The 18,402-nt window shown below is 32.4% G+C and overlaps 1 protein-coding gene across 4 annotated transcripts in view; it reads left to right on the forward strand.

Moving 5' to 3' along the window:
• The window catches only part of HSF2BP (heat shock transcription factor 2 binding protein), a 76,351-nt gene extending 58,628 nt beyond the window's left edge, over positions 1-17,723 (forward strand). For 2 of the 4 annotated variants that reach the window (XM_074300536.1, XM_074300537.1), the window contains exons 7-8: positions 5,990-6,093; positions 17,148-17,723. In XM_074300536.1, coding sequence (XP_074156637.1) covers positions 5,990-6,093; positions 17,148-17,356 — 313 coding nt within the window. In that variant the 3' untranslated portion in view covers positions 17,357-17,723. Of the gene's footprint in view, positions 1-5,989; positions 6,094-12,127; positions 12,242-17,147 lie in introns of all 4 variants that reach the window. The other 2 variants (XR_012487992.1, XR_012487993.1) reach the window with 2 other exon arrangements.
• Positions 17,724-18,402: the final 679 nt, after the last annotated feature.

Genomic DNA, 18,402 nt, shown 5'->3' on the forward strand with positions numbered 1-18,402 from the left:
CCCTGGACAAGTCACTTGACCCCAATTGTCTCAGCAAAAAAAAAAAAAAAAAAAAAATGCTTTCCCTTTGTGAGATTTTATTCAGTTTTGTTGGGGAAGTTATTCATGGTTGTAATCTTAGCTCTTTTGCCTTCCAGAATATCATATTCTAAGCCTTCCCCTCCTTTCTAATGATTACTGACAAATTTTATACTTTCCTGATTGTGGCTCCACAGTATTTGAATTATTTCTTTTTGGCTGCTTGTAGTATTTTCTTCTTGATATGGTAAATGTGAAATTTGATTATATTATTCCTGTGAGTTTTCATTTGGGGATTTCTTTCAGGAGGTGACCTATGGTTTCTTCCAATCTCTACTTTGCCCTTGGTTCCAAGCTTTCTTTTATAATTTCCCAAAATATTCTATTTAGGCTCTTTCTTTTTGATCGTGATGGTCCAATAATTTTTTTTTTTTTATTATAGCTTTTTATTTACAAGATATATGCATGGTAATTTTTCAGCATTGACAATTGCAAAACCTTTTGTTCCAACTTTTCCCCTCTTTCCCCCCACCCCTTCTCCTTGATGGAAGATTGACCAATACATGTTAAAAATGTTAAAGTGTAAGTTAAATACAATATATGTATACTTGTCCATACAGTTATTTTGCTGTACAAAAAGAATAAGACTTTGAAATAGTGTGACAATTAGCCTGTGAAGGAAATCAGAAATGCAGGCAGACAAAAATAAAGGGATTGGTTCATAGTCATCTCCCAGAGTTCTTTCACTGGGTGTAGCTGGTTCAGTTCATTACTGCTCTATTGGAACTGATTTGGTTCATCTCATTGTTGGAGAGGGCCACATCCATCAGAATTGATCATCATATAGTATAGTTGTTGAAATATATAATGATCTCCTGGTCCTGCTCATTTCACTCAGCATCAGTTCATGTAAGTCTCTCCAGGTCTTTCTGAAATCATCCTTTCATTTCTTACAGAACAGTAATATTCTATAATATTCATATACCACAATTTATTCAGCCATTCTCCAATTGATGGGCATCCACTCAGTTTCCAGTTTTTGGTCCAATAATTCTTAAATGATCTCTTCTTGATCTGTTTTCTTGGTTAGTTGTTTATGTGATGTCACATTTTTGTATTTTTTCATTTTTTAACTTATTTTTTCCTATTATATCATTTTCATTGTTCCATTAGCTTCCATTTGACCTATCCTAATTTTAACAGTGATTTTTGTACCATTGACCAACTCTGATTTTGTGTTATTTTCTTCAAAAATTTTTATACCTATTTTATCAAATTATTAATTCTCCTTTCATGATTTTCTTGCAATTCTTATTTTTTTTCCCAATTTTTCCTCTTCTGCATTTGTTATTTAAGATTAGATTATTTATTATTTAGGTTATTTAGTTTCCATTTAATTTTTTTTCCCCCCTGAGGCTGGGTTTAAGTGACTTGCCCAGGGTCACACAGCTAGGAAGTGTTAAGTGTCTGAGATCATATTTGAACTCGGGTCCTCCTGAATTCAGGGCTAGTGCTCTATCCACTGTGCCCTCTAGCTGCCCCTCCATTTAATTTTTAATCTGTATTTTCATGGTACCTCATTAACTATAATTTTTATTACATTTTGATCTGAAAAGGATGCATTTAATATTCTGCTTTTCTAAATTGTAGTTTTGCTCCAATATTTAGTCAATTTCTGTAAAAGTTTTTTTTTTCAAAGTGTATTCAGTTCTATTGCCATTTAATTCTCTCCAGATATCTATCATATCTAGCTTATCTAATATTCTATTCATTTCCTTGACTTATTATTTTTCTGGTTATTTTTATTGAGTTCTAAGAGAGGAAGATTGAAGTCTCTCACTATTATAGTTTTGCTATTTCTATCTGTAATTCCATTTAGCTTTTCCTTTAAAAATTTGGATGTTAAGCATTTAGTGAAGATAGGCTTAGTGTTGATATTACTTTATTACCTATCACATATTTTATCATAATATAGTTTCTCCGCTTTTCTCTTTTAATTAAGCCCATTTACCTTTAACTGTCTTAGATAGATAATGATTCCTATCTCTCCTTTTTTTTTTGTATCAACTGAAACATAATAAATTCTACTCCAGCCCTTTATTTTTACTCTATGTAAAAATGTATCTCTATGTATCTCTATGTATACTCTATAGTATGTATCTATGTTCTCATTTTAAAATATGCTGTTGTAAACAATATAATCTTGGAATCCATTCTGTTATCCATTTCCATTTTGTGGGTGAATTCATCTCATTCACATTCAAAGTTATAATTACTACTATAATACTATAATTACTATAGTAATAATTGATTTGTACACCCTTCTATGTGTGCATTTCCCTAATCCTGTTTTTCATCATTTTTTATTGTCATCTTTTAAGAATGCCTCCATTAACCAAATGTGCAAAAATGTTTATAGCAGCCCTTTTAGTGGCAGGGAATTGGAAAGTGAGTGGGTATCCATTAGTTGGGAATGGCTGAATAAATTATGGTCTATTAATGTGATTATTATTCTATAAGAAATGATGAATAGGCTGATTTCAGAAAAGCCTGGAGAAACTTACATGAGCTGATTCTAAGTGAAGTGAGCAGAACCAAGAGAATAGTAACAACAAGATTATGGGATGATCAACTGTGATAGAATTGTCTCTTCAACAATGAGGTCATTCAAGGCAATTCCAATAGACTTACATTGGAAAGTGCCTTGTATCCCGAGAGAGAGAACTATGGAGACGGAATGTAGATCAGAGCATACTATTTTCACTTGTTTTGTTGTTGTTGTTGTTGTTTTTTGTTTGTTTGCTTGATTTTTTTCTTTCTCATGTTTTTTTTCCCCTTTTGATCTGATTTGTGTGTGTGTGTGTGTGTGTGTGTGTGTGTGTGTGTGTGTGTGTGTAGCATGATGAATATGTAAATGTTTGGAAGAATTGCACGTTTGACTTATATTGGATTGTATGTTGTCTTTGGAGTGGGGATAGGAGGAGAAAATTTGAAACAAAAGCTTTTGCAAAGGTGAATGTTGAAAACTATCTTTGCAAATATTTGGAAAAATAAAATACCATTAAAATGTAATTGGAATGTTCAACAGAATAAACAGAAATACAATACAGGGCAAAAAAGAGAATGTCTCTCTTATCTTTTCCTATTCCTTAATTTTCTCACCCTTGTAAGAAATGTCTCCTTTTACTCTCCTTTTATGCTACTGCTTCTTGATTTGTACACCCTTCTAAGAATCCATCTTTTATTCTATCCCCTCACTCTCCTATTTAATATCTTTTGAGAAATGTATGTTATTTTTTTCTTTGATCCAGTTCTGATGAGAAAAATGTTCTAGCACTATCAGCTAGTTCTTTCATTCACACACCATTTTACCTCTCTCTACTCAGTTTTTATTTTTAGGATCATTTTGTCACATTCAACTTAATACCAAGCCTTCTGTATATGTGTTCTTTTTCAAATTACCCAAGAAACTAACATTCTTATGAGTTAGAGATAACATTTTCCCATAGAAGAAGCAAAGATTTTGACTTTATCAAGTCCTTTATAATTGGTATTTAATTTAACCTTTTATGTTTCTCCTGAATCTAATAGGTCACATTTTCCATTAGCTTTGGTCTTTTCTTCACAAATACCTAAAAGTCCTTTAATTCATTAAATGTCCATTTTTTTTCTCATTTAGGATAATGCACAGCTTTGCTGGCTAAAAATAACCAAGTTATTCTTGGTTGTAAGACCAGCTCTTTTGCTTTTCAGAATATATTTTTCCATCACCTTTGGTATTTTAATGTAGAAGCTGTTACATTGTTATACTTACTCTAGTTCCACATTATTTAACTTTTTTTCCTAGTTGCTTATAGTATTTTCTCCTTGACCTGGAAGTTTTGAAACAGCTATGATGCTCTTACCAGTTTTCATCTTAGGATCTTTTTTCAGTGGTGATCAGTTGATTTTCTCTATTTCTATTTTACCCTCTCAGTTTAAAGCTTTATAACAATTTCTTTTTTGGAGATAATCTGTACATTCTTTCATTTTATATTTCATTTTCTGTGCTCAGAATTTCTATTATTTCCTTCATTATTTTTCTTTTATTATTTTTTGTCCTGTCATGTTCTCCTGGGAGACATGTAGTTTTAGTTGTCTTTATGCATGGTTTTGCTTTCATGGTGAGCATATTTTCTTTTATTTTTTTCTGCTGCTCTTTTTCTAGATTGTTCTTCAGTTTTGTATATTTACATTCCCAGTCTATTGTCCTTTTGTTTCTTTGGTGAGGCTCAACATTTTATATTCTAGTTCTGCCTATTATTTTTGCTGTACATTCCACAAATTCTCATTTCTCTTTTGATCTACTCAAGAGCAACATATTCTCCTCACATTCCACATGGTCTCTGACCTCATCAATCATTAGATTATTTTCCTTTGTTTTATAGTAATTTATATAGAGAGAAGCTTGAACTTGTTTTCTAGATCTGGAGGCTATATTTTTTTTTCTGTTGACAATGTTTTTCTTATTGATCTATCTGTTTTCCATGATTATTGAATTTTTTTCTCTGACATCTTTAGCAATTCTTATTTTCCCTTATGGCTTATTTTCTGATTCTTTCTTCTCTGAAAGTGGTTTCCCGGGGACTGCATCTCAAAGCATCCTAACCTCTTCCCATGTTTGGCAGTTCCAGGTTTACCAGTCTAGGTTTCTGTGTCGTGACTTTTGGGGGATTGAAATAGCTGTAACTAGATACTGTGCTCTTTTTTTCAAGTTTAGTGGAGTGTTATGCAGATCATATCTTTTTCTCTTCTCCATACTCTACCTTCCCAACACACAGAATACTTGTCTTAATAATTTGTTTCACTTCTCAGTTCTCCAGCCAGATACTAGTAGATTAAACTTTGCAATATTGTTTGCCCCAGTACTGGAAGTTTGATGCTTTGGAGCACTGATGATAGAGGGTTGCAGCCTCAATAAAGCTTTTGCTCCTTAAGGTTTGTAGCAGAGCTGAAATTACCTGAATGAAATTCTACAGTCTAGAGCCAGGGTCTTCATGGCACTGGAAAGGGGAAGGAGAGACCAAGTTGTAAAATGAGTTTGTGAGACTGTTATATATGTCTTCTGAAACTTTAATATAGCCAATTTTTAAGAGATTATCTTGTATTTTTTTTGTAGAAAACTAACAATTCTAATTCTGCCTTTTATTATATATGTAGGAATCATAACTGATTTTCATTATCCGACTGTAAAGAGTAAATTTTCTTTTTCTTTCTTTCTTTCTTTCTTTCTTTCTTTCTTTCTTTCTTTCTTTCTTTCTTTCTTTCTTTCTTTCTTTCTTTCTTTCTTTCTTTCTTTCTTTCTTTCTTTCTTTCTTTCTTTCTTTCTTTCTTTCTTTCTTTCTTTCTTTCTTTCTTTCTTTCTTTCTTTCTTTCTTTCTTTCTTTCTTTCTTTCTTTCTTTCTTTCTTTCTTTCTTTCTTTCTTTCTTTCTTTTTTTTTAAAGGCTGGGGTTAAGTGACTTGCCCAGGGTCACACAGCTAGGAAGTGTTAAGTGTCTGAGATCACATTTGAACTCAGTTCTCCTGAATTCAAGGCTGGTGCTCTATCCACTGCGCCACCTACCTGCCCCAAGAGTAAATTTTCTGAAAATGTTAACTAGGTATTTAGCATCTGTCTTAAAATATCCTGCAAAGAAAGAATCATTAGAAATGGAGAAGAATGATATGTATAACTTTCTTCTATTATTTACCTTAAGACCTATAACTATTTTGGTTTTGATTTGAGGTAGAATGTCATTATCAGATTCTTAATTTAGAATAATCTAGGTTTTATATTATTTGTATCCTGATTAACACAAATAGCTTTAAATTCTTGATATTTTATTTTATACAATATTGTCAAGTATCTTAGAAATCCTATTGAATCTAGTGAAATACACTTTTAGTGAAGAAATTGCACTGTTTTAAACTTAATTTTCTTTTACTTTTCAGGTTAATGCTGATGACACTGTATAATATAAGCATCAACTTGAAAGGCCTGAAGTATATTAGTGAAAGTCCAGGTTTTATCCCTTTACTGTCATGGCTCTTGAAAGGTATGGGCTTTGCATAATTTATTTATGTAAACTTCTTATAAGATGGCTAAGTAGATTTTACTATTAAATTTTAAATTTAATTTGTTGGTTTATTTAGTGTCTTTTAAGATTTTCAAGAAATTCCTTGAGATAAAGACAACTCAAAGATATTCTATGAATATTTGACATCTTCTTGTTATTTATCTAGTAGAAGGAGTTTCATATACTAGTTGTAGTGAGTGCACTCTGGCCCCTCTCTCTAAGCACCAAGCAGACTACATCTCCCCTCAATGATTCTAGGTACCCTGAAGATCTGGGAGAAGTGGGATTATTTTTTTATGGCACTGATTAATATCCCCACTATATGTGTTTTCCCCATTTGTTGTTCCCCCTTTGATTAGCATTCCAATTCTATTCAAATATGACATCAATTAGTTTTTATAAATTAATATTTGCTTCAAAATAAGCAAATATTTTTCTTCCTCAACACTTTAGGGATATACTCTTCCCTGTAAAACCTCTGTGTCTGAGAAAGAAGGCTTGAAACTTAACTTGTAGTAATTAATATATACCCATGGTCCTGTTAGGTTAGGACATAAACCTAATAATACAGATAGTACAACTGTTAGATGAGTATCTATGTCAGCTGCTGTTGGACTACAGGCCTGAGGTCACTCCCAAAAGTTGTTCCTTGTGGCATCAGTCTCACATTGGCTAGGGAAACCTGGCTTAGGCTCTCACTCCTAGATTCCAGTGCTCAGATTCCTGTGGTTTGCATTCCTGACCTTTCAACATTCCCAAGGTTGACATGGTTTCTTATCAGATGCTCATCAGATGAACCAGAATGAGGCAAAAGAATTTTTTTTTTTTTTTAAAGCCTGAAGCTCTCAGGCTTTTTTGAGTACCTTCATAGACAATAAAAAGCTTTCTCTTCAGGAGGTGGTTAACTAGAACTACCCTGCTTCTCTACTTGCTGCCACAAAACCAAAACAAGAAAGTTTTTTTCTTAACACACTGCTGCCTAACCATGTGAAGTCAATTTTTTTTAACCCAAATGCAAAACTTTAAGACAGGATGGTAGTGGCTGTTTGACTTGTCTGGCATATGCTTGCCTACTGTCTTTCATTCAGGGTATTTTGCTTTTTAAGCTAGACTGATTTGATATGAGATAATAATAATAGCTAACATTTGAATAATGTTTTCTATGTGCCAGGCATTGTACTAAGCATCTTATGACATGAGAACAGCTAAATCCATCAAGTTGAAAATCACATAATCCTGCTGTTACTGTGTTCTCTTGATTCTATTCTCTTCATTCAGCATCAGTTCAGATAAGTCCTGTAATCATTTCTTATGGTACAATAATATTCCATTATATTCATATATCAAACTTATTCAGCCATTTCCCAATTGATGGGAATTCATTCAATTTTCAGTTCTTTGCCACTACAAAAAGAGCTGCAACAAACATCTCTGTGAATATGAATCCTTTTCTCTTTCTTATGATCTTTTCCCTTCCATGGTAGTGTTCTTTAATAGAATTTCTTTCCTCCTCCCTCTCCTCCTCCTGCTTTTTTTTTTTTTCATCTCAGCCATTTTCCCAAAGCCCCTCTTCTTAAGTGACTAAAGCGTTATTTTCCCTTCATTATTTACTAGCAATCTGATTATGGTACATCATGTATTCTCTTCTATCTCTTCTTCCTTTTTTGAATGTACCTTCTCGTGTTGTAGTTTTTCCCCAGAAAAAATATTTATTCACCGTTAGGCTTAGTCTTGCCAGGGTTAGTCCATAGTCCTTATCTCCTTATGTACTTTTAGAAAGAATCTTTTAATGTCCCCTTTTTATTGTTGTTGTTTGACCCCATAGGTGTCTTTCTTTCTCTCTTTTTTCCCCTCTCTTTCTGGAGTAATTTTTTAAAATTTTTATTACTTGTGCCTTCATTGGTTTTGTATTTTTTTAACTTTCTTTTGTTTTTATTATCGGGATGTTCCAAATAATCAGAGGATATTTGGTTTCTTTCTAGAAAGGCTTCTTTTTTAATTGAACACCTATCTTTTTTTAATTGATAATTAGGTTCAGGTTTGCAGGGTAGGTTGCCTTACATTGTTGCATTTTGGACTCTATTTCTCTTCTGTATTTTCTGTTGAGTGCAGAATAGTCTTGTATTATATGAGTTTTCTTTCCTTTATATTTGAAGATCTTTTCCCTTGCAGAATTTGTTACTTGCCATTGGAATTCTTCAACTTAATTACTGTTCTGGGGTTCCAGCATTTGATTTTATTTTCTAAAGCTAAATAATGAGTCCTTTCAATTGACATATCGTTTTCTGTCTTTAGAAGTTTTGGACTATTTTTTTTTTTTTTTGGTACGATTTCTTGTATTTTAGGCTTTTCATGTTCTTTTTTTGAAGACCTATGATCTTAGATCTGTGGATCCTCCTTATGAGATCAAGTTGTTTTGCTTGTATGGAGAATGTTTTCTTTTAATGTGGTTGCCTTTTGCTTTTCTTTTCCCAAATTGATTTTATTTCTGTTTATTTGTACACCCAATCAGTTGTTCTGTCTTTTGTTTCTCTTGAGAGACTTGACATCATGCATTCAAGTTGCTATATCCTGTCAATTAATTCTTTTCTATAGGCCACAAATTCTGCCTTCATTATTTTTATTTCTTTCTTGAACCATTCATTAATATCTAATTATGGTTCCATGCTCTTTTGGGAATCCATGGGGTCATCTGCTTTACTGAATGTTGACTCATTTTTTTGGTCTTGAATATATATTTAGAAATTTTTATTTAAATATTGGGCAGGGCAATGTTAATGTTATATGTTAATGTATGTTGTTAATTACATCATAACTTTCCTGTTGATTTCTCTTCTTGGGTTCAAGGATTTTTGTTTTGTTTTTTTAAACTGAATTTTCTTCCTTAAATATTTGATGATTTTAGTATTTTTTCTTTGTATTCCCCTGTGGCTCAGTTTCTGACGCTTCTCCTTTTGATATCAGTTTTCTTACAAATTAAACCTTAAAGCGATCTTTATTTTCTCCATTCTGGATAATTAATTTTTTCACCAGTCTCAATCTACCCAAAATGACTTTTGAGGAGATAGAATTGGGCCCTGGATGGATGTCAGTCCTCAATCCTTCACACTTAAAGCACAGCCCTCTATACAAGCTAGCATTCCACTCTAATTGTCTCTCTTGTTTACTTAGCAATGGCAAGAGAATTCAGAACTCAAGTCAATGGGCCATATTTTTCAACCTTCTCAAAGTATGGGCACTGTTGGGGAAGGATGTGTTAAGTGACCACTTAAGAATTAGGTATTAATTCCCTCTAATGTCAATTTATCATGTTTTTACTTCCTTATGGTTCTTAGTGTCTCACTGTGTGGAGACAGCTGTATTTGCTTTTCCTCTTGCACATAAATCTTATTTGGGATACTTTTGAGAGTTTGTTAGGATATTAGTTATATTTCACATGATATTAGTTATATTTTAGTGACAGGTATATGTATATGCATTTATCCTATCTCTTGATGACATTATAACTTGAATCAGTTGTGACCTATTTTTAATGATACTATTTTATCTTTATCAAGAGTATTATTATTAATGAAGCAGGTAAGTAGTTCAGTGGATAGAATACTGGGCTTGGACTCAGGAAGACCTGAATTCAAATCCAGATTTAGATATTTACTAGTTGTGTGACTCTGATCAAGTCATTTAACTACTGTTTGTTATAATCTACTAGAGAAAGAATGGCAAATCACTCTAGTATCTTTGCCAAGAAAAACCCCATAGACAGTATTGGCTTGTCATCATTCACAGCATCATGAAGACTTGGACGTGACTGAATGATAGGGACAGCAACAATTATTATCAAAAAAAATTCTTTTTCTTTGCTTGGACAAACCATGGAAAAGAAATGGATTTATGACAACTAAGGTATATTTTGAGTTTTTGGTACTTCATGGCACTAAATGTACAGTGTAAATGGATCCAGTGATGGTGATGCTAGCTAAGTTGAGATCAACTCAGCACAAGGTTGGCAGTATGGTGTAAATATTTTCATCAATAGTAATTCTGAAAAATATTTTACTTTGAAACAAAAGGTTTTGCAATTGTCAATGCTGAAAAATTACCCATGCATATATCTTGTAAATAAAAAGTTTAATATAAAAAAGAAAAATATTTTACTAAGTTATCAAGGTGTTTTCTTCCATATTAGGAGGAGGAATATGCACACTAAAGTAGTTATAAATACACTAATACAACTCATAATAGCATTATTCCCCTATGAAGACAGATTTATAGCTGAAAACTCTGATTACAAGAAAATACAAAGATGATGCTCTTTCCACCCCCAGAGCTTGCTAATTTTTGTTTTCACAGCATTCTTCTCTTTGGTAGGCATACCTTGGTGAGAACCTAACAGAACTTGTACTCCACTGACATAACTTTTAAGATTTCAGGATCATCTCCAAACCATACTGAAATATAGGACCAGGATTCTAATGGAAGCAGCATAGTTTTATAGAATGGGAATTAATTTTATTTCCTAAAATTGTGGAAAGAGAAAATTAATGATGAGGGAAATTGCATAGGAAAATATAATAATTTGTTTTCTTAGTGCTATCTTAAAAACTATTGTTTAGATATTGTAAAAATAAACATCTACCAATGATAGCATGCTATCTCAGAAAGGTAATAAGTATTGATTAAATGCCTACTAAAGTGCCAGGTACTATGCTAACCCCTAGGAATACTAAAAAGTCCCTTCAAGAATCTTATATTTGGGGAGACAACATATACATATATAAATATACACAAAATAACTGGAGGAACCAATTAAAAACTTCATTTAGAAGCTGGTGCTTGATTTGTGTTTTAAAAGAAACAAGTGATTCCCTGGAGTTGAGGGGGTAATACATTTCGGTTTAGGGGAACTGCTACTGCAAAGACCTAGAGATGGGAGTTGAAGTGTTATATGTGGCAAGCAGCAAGGCTTGTTTGGATGGACTTATAAATAGTAAGTTTGGAAAGGCAGACAAGGATTCACATGTTTTAAAATCTAAATAGGGAGGTTATATTTGATCAGAGCCACAAAAAGGGAGCCATTTGAATTTGTTGAATTGGAGCATTACAATCCTTTAGGAAAATCATTTCTATAGTTGTGTAGAGTACATTTTGAAGTGAAGAGAGACTTGAGGCAGAGATACAATTTAAAAGATTATAACAGGCAACTGTCCAGGTGAGAGAGAGTTGATGAGGGCCTACATCATAATGCTGACCATGTCTATAGAGAGAAGGGGACAAATGTGAGAGATGTTGTAGATGTAGAAATGGGGTGACTCGGCAGTTGGTCAGTTTTATGGGATAAGAGAATGAAGAGTAGAAGATAATGATGAAATTACAAATCTGGGTGACTGGAAAAAAAGATTGTTTCCTATTGTTTCTATAGCTTATTTAAATGTAATTGTTTGCATGTTATTTCCCTCATTAGATTGTGAAATCCTTAAGGGCAATGACTACCTTTTTGTCTTTCTTTAGATCCCTAGTGCTTAGCACTGTGCAGAGATCAGAGCACTTAATAATTTTTTATTGATTTGCTGACCACTCTGATAACTTGTCAGAGTAGGAAGATGACCCTAGGGTTTTGAAAGTTACATTAGGCGTGTGTGAGCTTTGGCAGTCTTTATTCTGCCATATGTATATGTATATATTTGTATGTATGGCAATTTATTAGTCTGAGAAAAATGATCTAGTCCTCTTCAGAGAACAAGAACAACTTCCTGTTGGCCAACAGTGTTCACAAAGAACTTGACAAAGAATAAGAATTGCAATAGCCATAAGCATTTTTGACAGTAATAAGTCTTTGTCAATTCCAGCAATTGACAAAGTGATCTACCAAAATATCATATGAGCCTGAGGTTGGAAACATTATTCTATGTAGTTCACTTATTATTACTTATTACTAATTTTGCATCATGATTTATTGTACAATGGATCCAATTCTTGAAATTAAAAAGAAAAATGCTTTGTTTTTTTTCCTGAGGTGAAATCTAGGAGGACTCTAAAGTAAATGTTCAATTTTGGGGGTGATTGATGCCACTGCAATTGATGTGTAACTTTTTTTGAGGACTGTATCATCATTTACCTCATGCTAAATGTAAGTGTAATACAGTATAGAAAGTTTCATTGTAATTGATAGATATTATAGCTTAGTAAATTTCCTTAAAATTAAGTGATTAAATAAGATGGACACCAAAGTGTTACATGATAATTATGTACAGCTGGGACACAAAGGAAATAGGTAATGACTATAGTAAATTTTTGTAGTTAACAGTTAACTACCCACATTGCTACATGCTCAGATGTTAGATCAGTCCATCAATATGTTGTTTTTATTTATTTTGCACATGACTTAGAAGAAAATGAAACTGCTAATCACTATAAAGGGATTCAAGCAGGTTTCACTGAATTTTTTTTTTTTTTTTTTTTTTGGATAAGAAACCCTGTCCTTATCCCCTGTCTCCAGCTTGCAAGCCTTAGGTCTGTGGAGTCCTAGATCCTGCTTGGGGTCAGTAAAATAGCTGCAGGCTCACTCTTGGTCTGGCCTCTCAGTTTACCATTTTACTCCAGTTTGGAGTCAAAGCAACAGAGCTCTTCCTGCTCTTTGTCCTTTATATAGAAAGCCAGAGGCGCCAGCCTAGTTGTGTTTTGCAAAGCTTTGTCTTGACTATATCTCCTCTACTCCCGAACCCATCCTAATTCCAGTGCCAAAGGATTCTATCTTCTTTTTCTGACATGGAGCATAAAAATCATTTACTGTGGTTTCCTCTTGGATTTCCTAATCACTACTCAGTAGTCTGCTTTTCTTTGATCTTTGTTGTTGTTACCTTAGTTTCTATTTGTAAGATGGCTCTACAACTATTGTATCCATTGTTCAGATTTTTAAAAATAAGTTTTCTGGGTAAGTACAGTCATTATAAACTATTAATTTACATTATGTTTTAGATTATAAGCAAACATGAAATTTCTGAAAATAGAAAATAATGCAGATGTCATATTGCTGAAAAAAAAGGGAAGGAATTTTTATTATAGGAATGTCTAAAGACAAAATGCTCAACTGTCTCATTGATATATATATATATATATATGTATATATATATGTTTATATATGTATATATAAACAATTTATAGTGCTATATAATTTACAATCAACAATTTTTCTTTGAAAGTTAGCATTTTTGATTGAGAAATTCCGAAATTAAGGTATAAAAAGGAATGTGTATCTAACATTCTGTCCATTGCCATTTGAAAAGATCACCTCTTTCTTCCTCATGTACATGAGTCCTCTTTTTTTTTTTTTTTTTTGAATGCAGGTTTCCTGAAGCTTAGAAATATGAAATCAAAGTGTCTCAATGCCGTAGTCAAATCTTTTGATCTAAAAGCCACGTCCTTTGGCCTGATTATTAGTCTGATAATAATGAGAGGAGTTGTTGAAAGGAATTTTTTTTGTGTTTATGTGTGAGCCTTTCCTTCTACCTAAAGATAAATGTTTCTAGATATCAGAAGGGCTGTTGATATTAGTAGTAATAATTGTAACCATATTTGATATTTATATAGTACTTTTAATGTTTGTAAGACACTTTACATAAATTTTTACAACAATCCTATGAGGGAGGTGCTGTTATTAATCTCATTTTACAAATGAGGAAGCTGAGAGTTACAAAGGTCTAATTTACCCAAGGTCAAATAGCTAATGTTTGAATTAGAAGTCAAATGCAGGGTTTCTTGACTCAGATTCTAGGCCTCTATCTCCAATATCATATTGCCTTTCTCATGAACTTTGTAAATATCTGTAAGTCAACATTAGCTTTTTTGCATGTAAAAAAACTACTTGAAGACCTATGATGAAACAGGAGCCCTTACTGACATTCTTGAAAAATTGAAACTACAACTCAAACAAAGGAGATAATTTTTAAAAATAGGAATTTTTTTGCTGAAGGACATTGATCCTCTAATTCTCCATTCTGGATTTATTGGTATCCACTATAAACAAAACAAAAACTTAAAAACTATAAATAATTTCATTGTGATGGTACCATTGTTTTCACTGTCAAAAATCATTTGACAACAATAAATTCTTTGATCCCATGGCCAGGGAATGTTGTGGGCACATATGAATTGAGTTGATTCTACTTGTAGAGTCAGTAGCATGTAAGCTGTTTAGCACTGATGTACCTAAGGATTATAATGATCACAAGTGTTTCTGACAATAATAAAACTTTGCCAATTCTGACATTTGACAGATTGGTCAATCAAAACATAATATGAACATGAAGTTATAAATATTGTTCAATGTGGTGATCTTATTAGTACTTTTGTACTATAATTTATTGTATGAACTATCTGTCTTAAGCATAAAAAGAAAAAAATGTATTTTTCCTAAAATGAAGCCTAGGAGGATCATAAAGCAATTATTCATTTGTTTAGGTGAGTGTTGCTGCAAATGATAACTTATTTTGAGGACTATCATAGTTTACATAATAAATACAAGCTTAATACAATGTAAATAGTTTCATTGTACCATTATAAATGTTAAATATAGCTGGATAGACTCTTCCCCGTCCCTGATTACCCATTTATTCTCAGTTCCCTTTCATAGAAGAATATTGTCATTTTCATTATAGCTAGTTCAGGCTTTTGGTGGAATAGGATTTGATTTTTATGAAAAATATCTTTTAATTTATCTAGAAGGCCTAATTTGAAAAACTAAAAAAATAAACAAGTAGTATACTATGGCTTCTTTTATGTTTTAATGAAGCAAGATGATAAGCAAAAGGCTTTCAAGAGTATTGTTTACAATTGTTAAGAGTGTTCACATAATATTCACAAAAATGAATACAAATATAATTATCATGAACAAGAGATTACTGATTTTGGTAAGATTAACATATATCAACAGCAGCATTAAGATTTCTCAATTTTTTAACTCAGAGTGCTGTAAGTAACCTCTTTTCATATTAAGTAGAGAAATCAGATGCTGCTCACTATAATTAACAGAACTCTAGCTAGTTAATTTTGTGTCTGAAGCAAGACTATAAAATTATACACACATAAAATTCATACTAGCATGGGATATTTTGGGTCATACTAATATATGTAATGCTCCTTAGAGTTGCCAGGGAGATAGGCATTCTGGAGATGGATACCTGCTAGAATCTTTTAGCATTTTTGTCATTGAATTCTCAAGAATTAGTCCTTCCCCTGGACTGATGCAGCCAAGTTTGACTAATAAATCCTACCCTCCAGTTCTAAGTATGAAAGGCCTAAGTGACACCTCATGAACGAGAGAAGCTGAGAAGGGAACCAGAGCATAACCAGCATTTGTAGGAAACCTGGTGCTAAATCCCAAATACATGATCTACTTCTGGGTTTGGGTGTCTTCCTAACTTTGTGTGTTATGCTGTAAACCTGTAGTTTGTATTCTAAAGGGGGAAAAAGATAGGTATTTAAATAACTTCAATGTCTATGATTTCATCTAGGTATTCTTTAAGAGTCTGTAAAGTGTTAGAGGAACTGAATCTAGATTCTACATCTGATTCCACCTGTATTATTTTGGATAAATTAATTAGCTCTCTAGATCTATTTCCTAATCTGACGAGCCAATGAAAAGATTGAACTAATTAACCTCTGAGGTCTCTTCCATCTCTGCATTTAAAATTCTAAGTTTTGGTAGAAGAAAAATCTATCAGCCTGATGTTGAATTAATCGTGAACCTTTTTAAATTTAGTTGGGCTGATCCTTGGATATCGTACATTATCATTAAGCCTATACTCAAAAGACTTTCCAGTTTCTTGAAATCTACTAAAATTTACAGTCTTTGATCTTACCCACAATCTTCTCCATAGAACATTAAAGCAATGAAATTGTATTTTAGTAGAGGACATGTAATCATAATGGACAATAATATATTATAAGTGAATTAGAGAGTTGAAGTCAAGAAAAAGATAAAAAACCAATGGGTTTTATCCCAGATAATGAATTTTGTTGTGAGAGTTTCTTGCTTCATAAAGTTATTTTTTCTGTCTTTTGTCATCTATGTGATATTTGGGTGTAAAGTAAGAGTACTGATGAAATGTTATCTTTAAAAAAACTGATGCCAGTGGAAAGAGTTATCATAAACTCAAAGATGTAAAATTATTTTTGAGTTCAGCATTTGGAAATTATGTGATCATTAATTTGTGGTGATGTGACTGCTGAATACTATTCACAATATAGTAGAGGTTTTTTCTTATTTCTTACAACTTGCATTATCAACTATGGAATTAATCTTTTTCAGATTTTTATTTCCTCCAGTTACATGTAAAAACAAAAACTTTTTTGGGGGTATATATGTACATTCATTTTATTTATTTATATTTTCATTCATCTATTTATTTATTACAAATTTCCTTATGAATCATATTGGGAGAGAAAAATCAGAACAATGGAAAAAACAACAGAAGAAAAAGAAAGAAAAAGTGAACATAGCTTGTGTTTTTTTCAGTTTAAAAAAATTTTTTTTATTAAAGCTTTTTATTTACAAAACATATGCATGGATACTTTTTAAATATTGACCCTTGCAAAACCTTCTGTTCCAAATTTTCCCTTCCTTCTCCCCACTCTATCCTCTAGATGGCAGGTAGTCCAATACATGTTAAATATGTTAAGGCATATGTTAAATCCAATATATGTGTACATATTTATATAGTTATCTTGCATAGCATGTGTTAATTTACATTCAGTCTCCATAGTTCTCCTTTGGAAATGGATAATATTTTCCATCCTAAGTTTATTCAGATTACCTTGGATCACTGAGCCATTGAGGAGAACCAAGTCTGTCATAGTTCATCATCGCCTAATCTTGCTATTGCTTGTACAATTCTGCTTGTTTCACTCAGTGTCAGTTCATGTAAATCTTTCTTTTATAGAAAAAAAGAGACTATGTTTTTAGTGATAGAAACTTACATAAGGTTGCATGAGAACTTGTGTCAAATCAGAAGCTTGAAATTTTTTATTTTATTTAGATCCAGATGCAGAAGTATGTCTTCATGTTCTTCGACTTATCCAGTCTGTGGTTCTGGAAACAGAAGTCTTTTCCAAATTAGCATCACAATTCCGTGATTCCATGCTCCTTCAGCATATTACAACGACATCTAAGAGTCAAAATTTCAACCTCCGGACACTGGCTCAAGAACTCTTAGAAGATTTTAAAGTCCTAGAATTTGAAGTGTAGAGATGCTTAGAAAATAAGGTATTTTGGTTGTAGATATCATTGGTTTTGATCCTTTCATCATCTTTAATTCTTTTACTTTGTATTTATTGTGCTGCAACTGTATTTTCCACATGGGGAAATACAAATGACTAGAGAAGGACATAAATTTACATGTGTCTGGATTAAATTCCTTTTGGCAGAATATAAACATCTAAAAATAGTTCAGTGATTCTGTCAAAGGCATCTCAAGAAGGCATATCTTGTTCATTTCTTAAATTGTTTCTGGATATTTGAACATCTTGAAAATGTTATTTCTCAAAGTGAATGATTCATTAAATTTGATTACACTTTCATTAAGTTTTCTAATAAATATGATATCACCTAAAAATGGAAATTGAAATAATTCAGTACCTCATAGGTCAGCATTTTCCTTGGGTGCCTGTGTGTGTGTGTGTGTGTGTGTGTGTAGTCATTTAAAAATAGTAACAGTTGATTATTGAAATGTTTTGGTAACTTTCTCATTTACAGACAATGAATATTTTAACTGTATTTGTTTTCTAATGTATTTGTTGTTTTTTATAAATAAAAGGAATAATAAATGAATTACTAATAAGTAGATACAGTTGGCATAATTGTTTGAATTGCAGTTGTGTGTGTGTGTGTGTGTGTGTGTGTGTGTGTGTGTGTGTGTGTGTGTATGAACAGTTAGATACTAAGTACTTGGCACTGGAGTAAGTAGTTTGCAAATATCTCATTTGATTCTCACAACAATCCTGTGAGGTAGGTGCTAAGGTACACAGAGACATCAGGAAATTGTAAGCAGAAGTGGGTATTATCATATGACCTAATAACATAATTCAAAGGCAGATTCAACAAAGCCCTTTTTTTAAATGGAGTCTGGAACTGATGGTATTCTTCCAATTGCTAATAGGGTCCTCTCTTATCCTTGAAGAGGACTTGGATGACAATAGAATTGTTGGGAGGTTTATTTTCTGATAACAGGGAATTGTGAAAGGATCTATTCAACTGCTTCAGAGAAAGCAGACAGACCCTCAAAAGCCTCTAAA

The sequence above is a fragment of the Sminthopsis crassicaudata genome, chromosome 3, assembly GCF_048593235.1.
Source record: "Sminthopsis crassicaudata isolate SCR6 chromosome 3, ASM4859323v1, whole genome shotgun sequence".
NCBI lineage: Eukaryota > Metazoa > Chordata > Mammalia > Dasyuromorphia > Dasyuridae > Sminthopsis > Sminthopsis crassicaudata.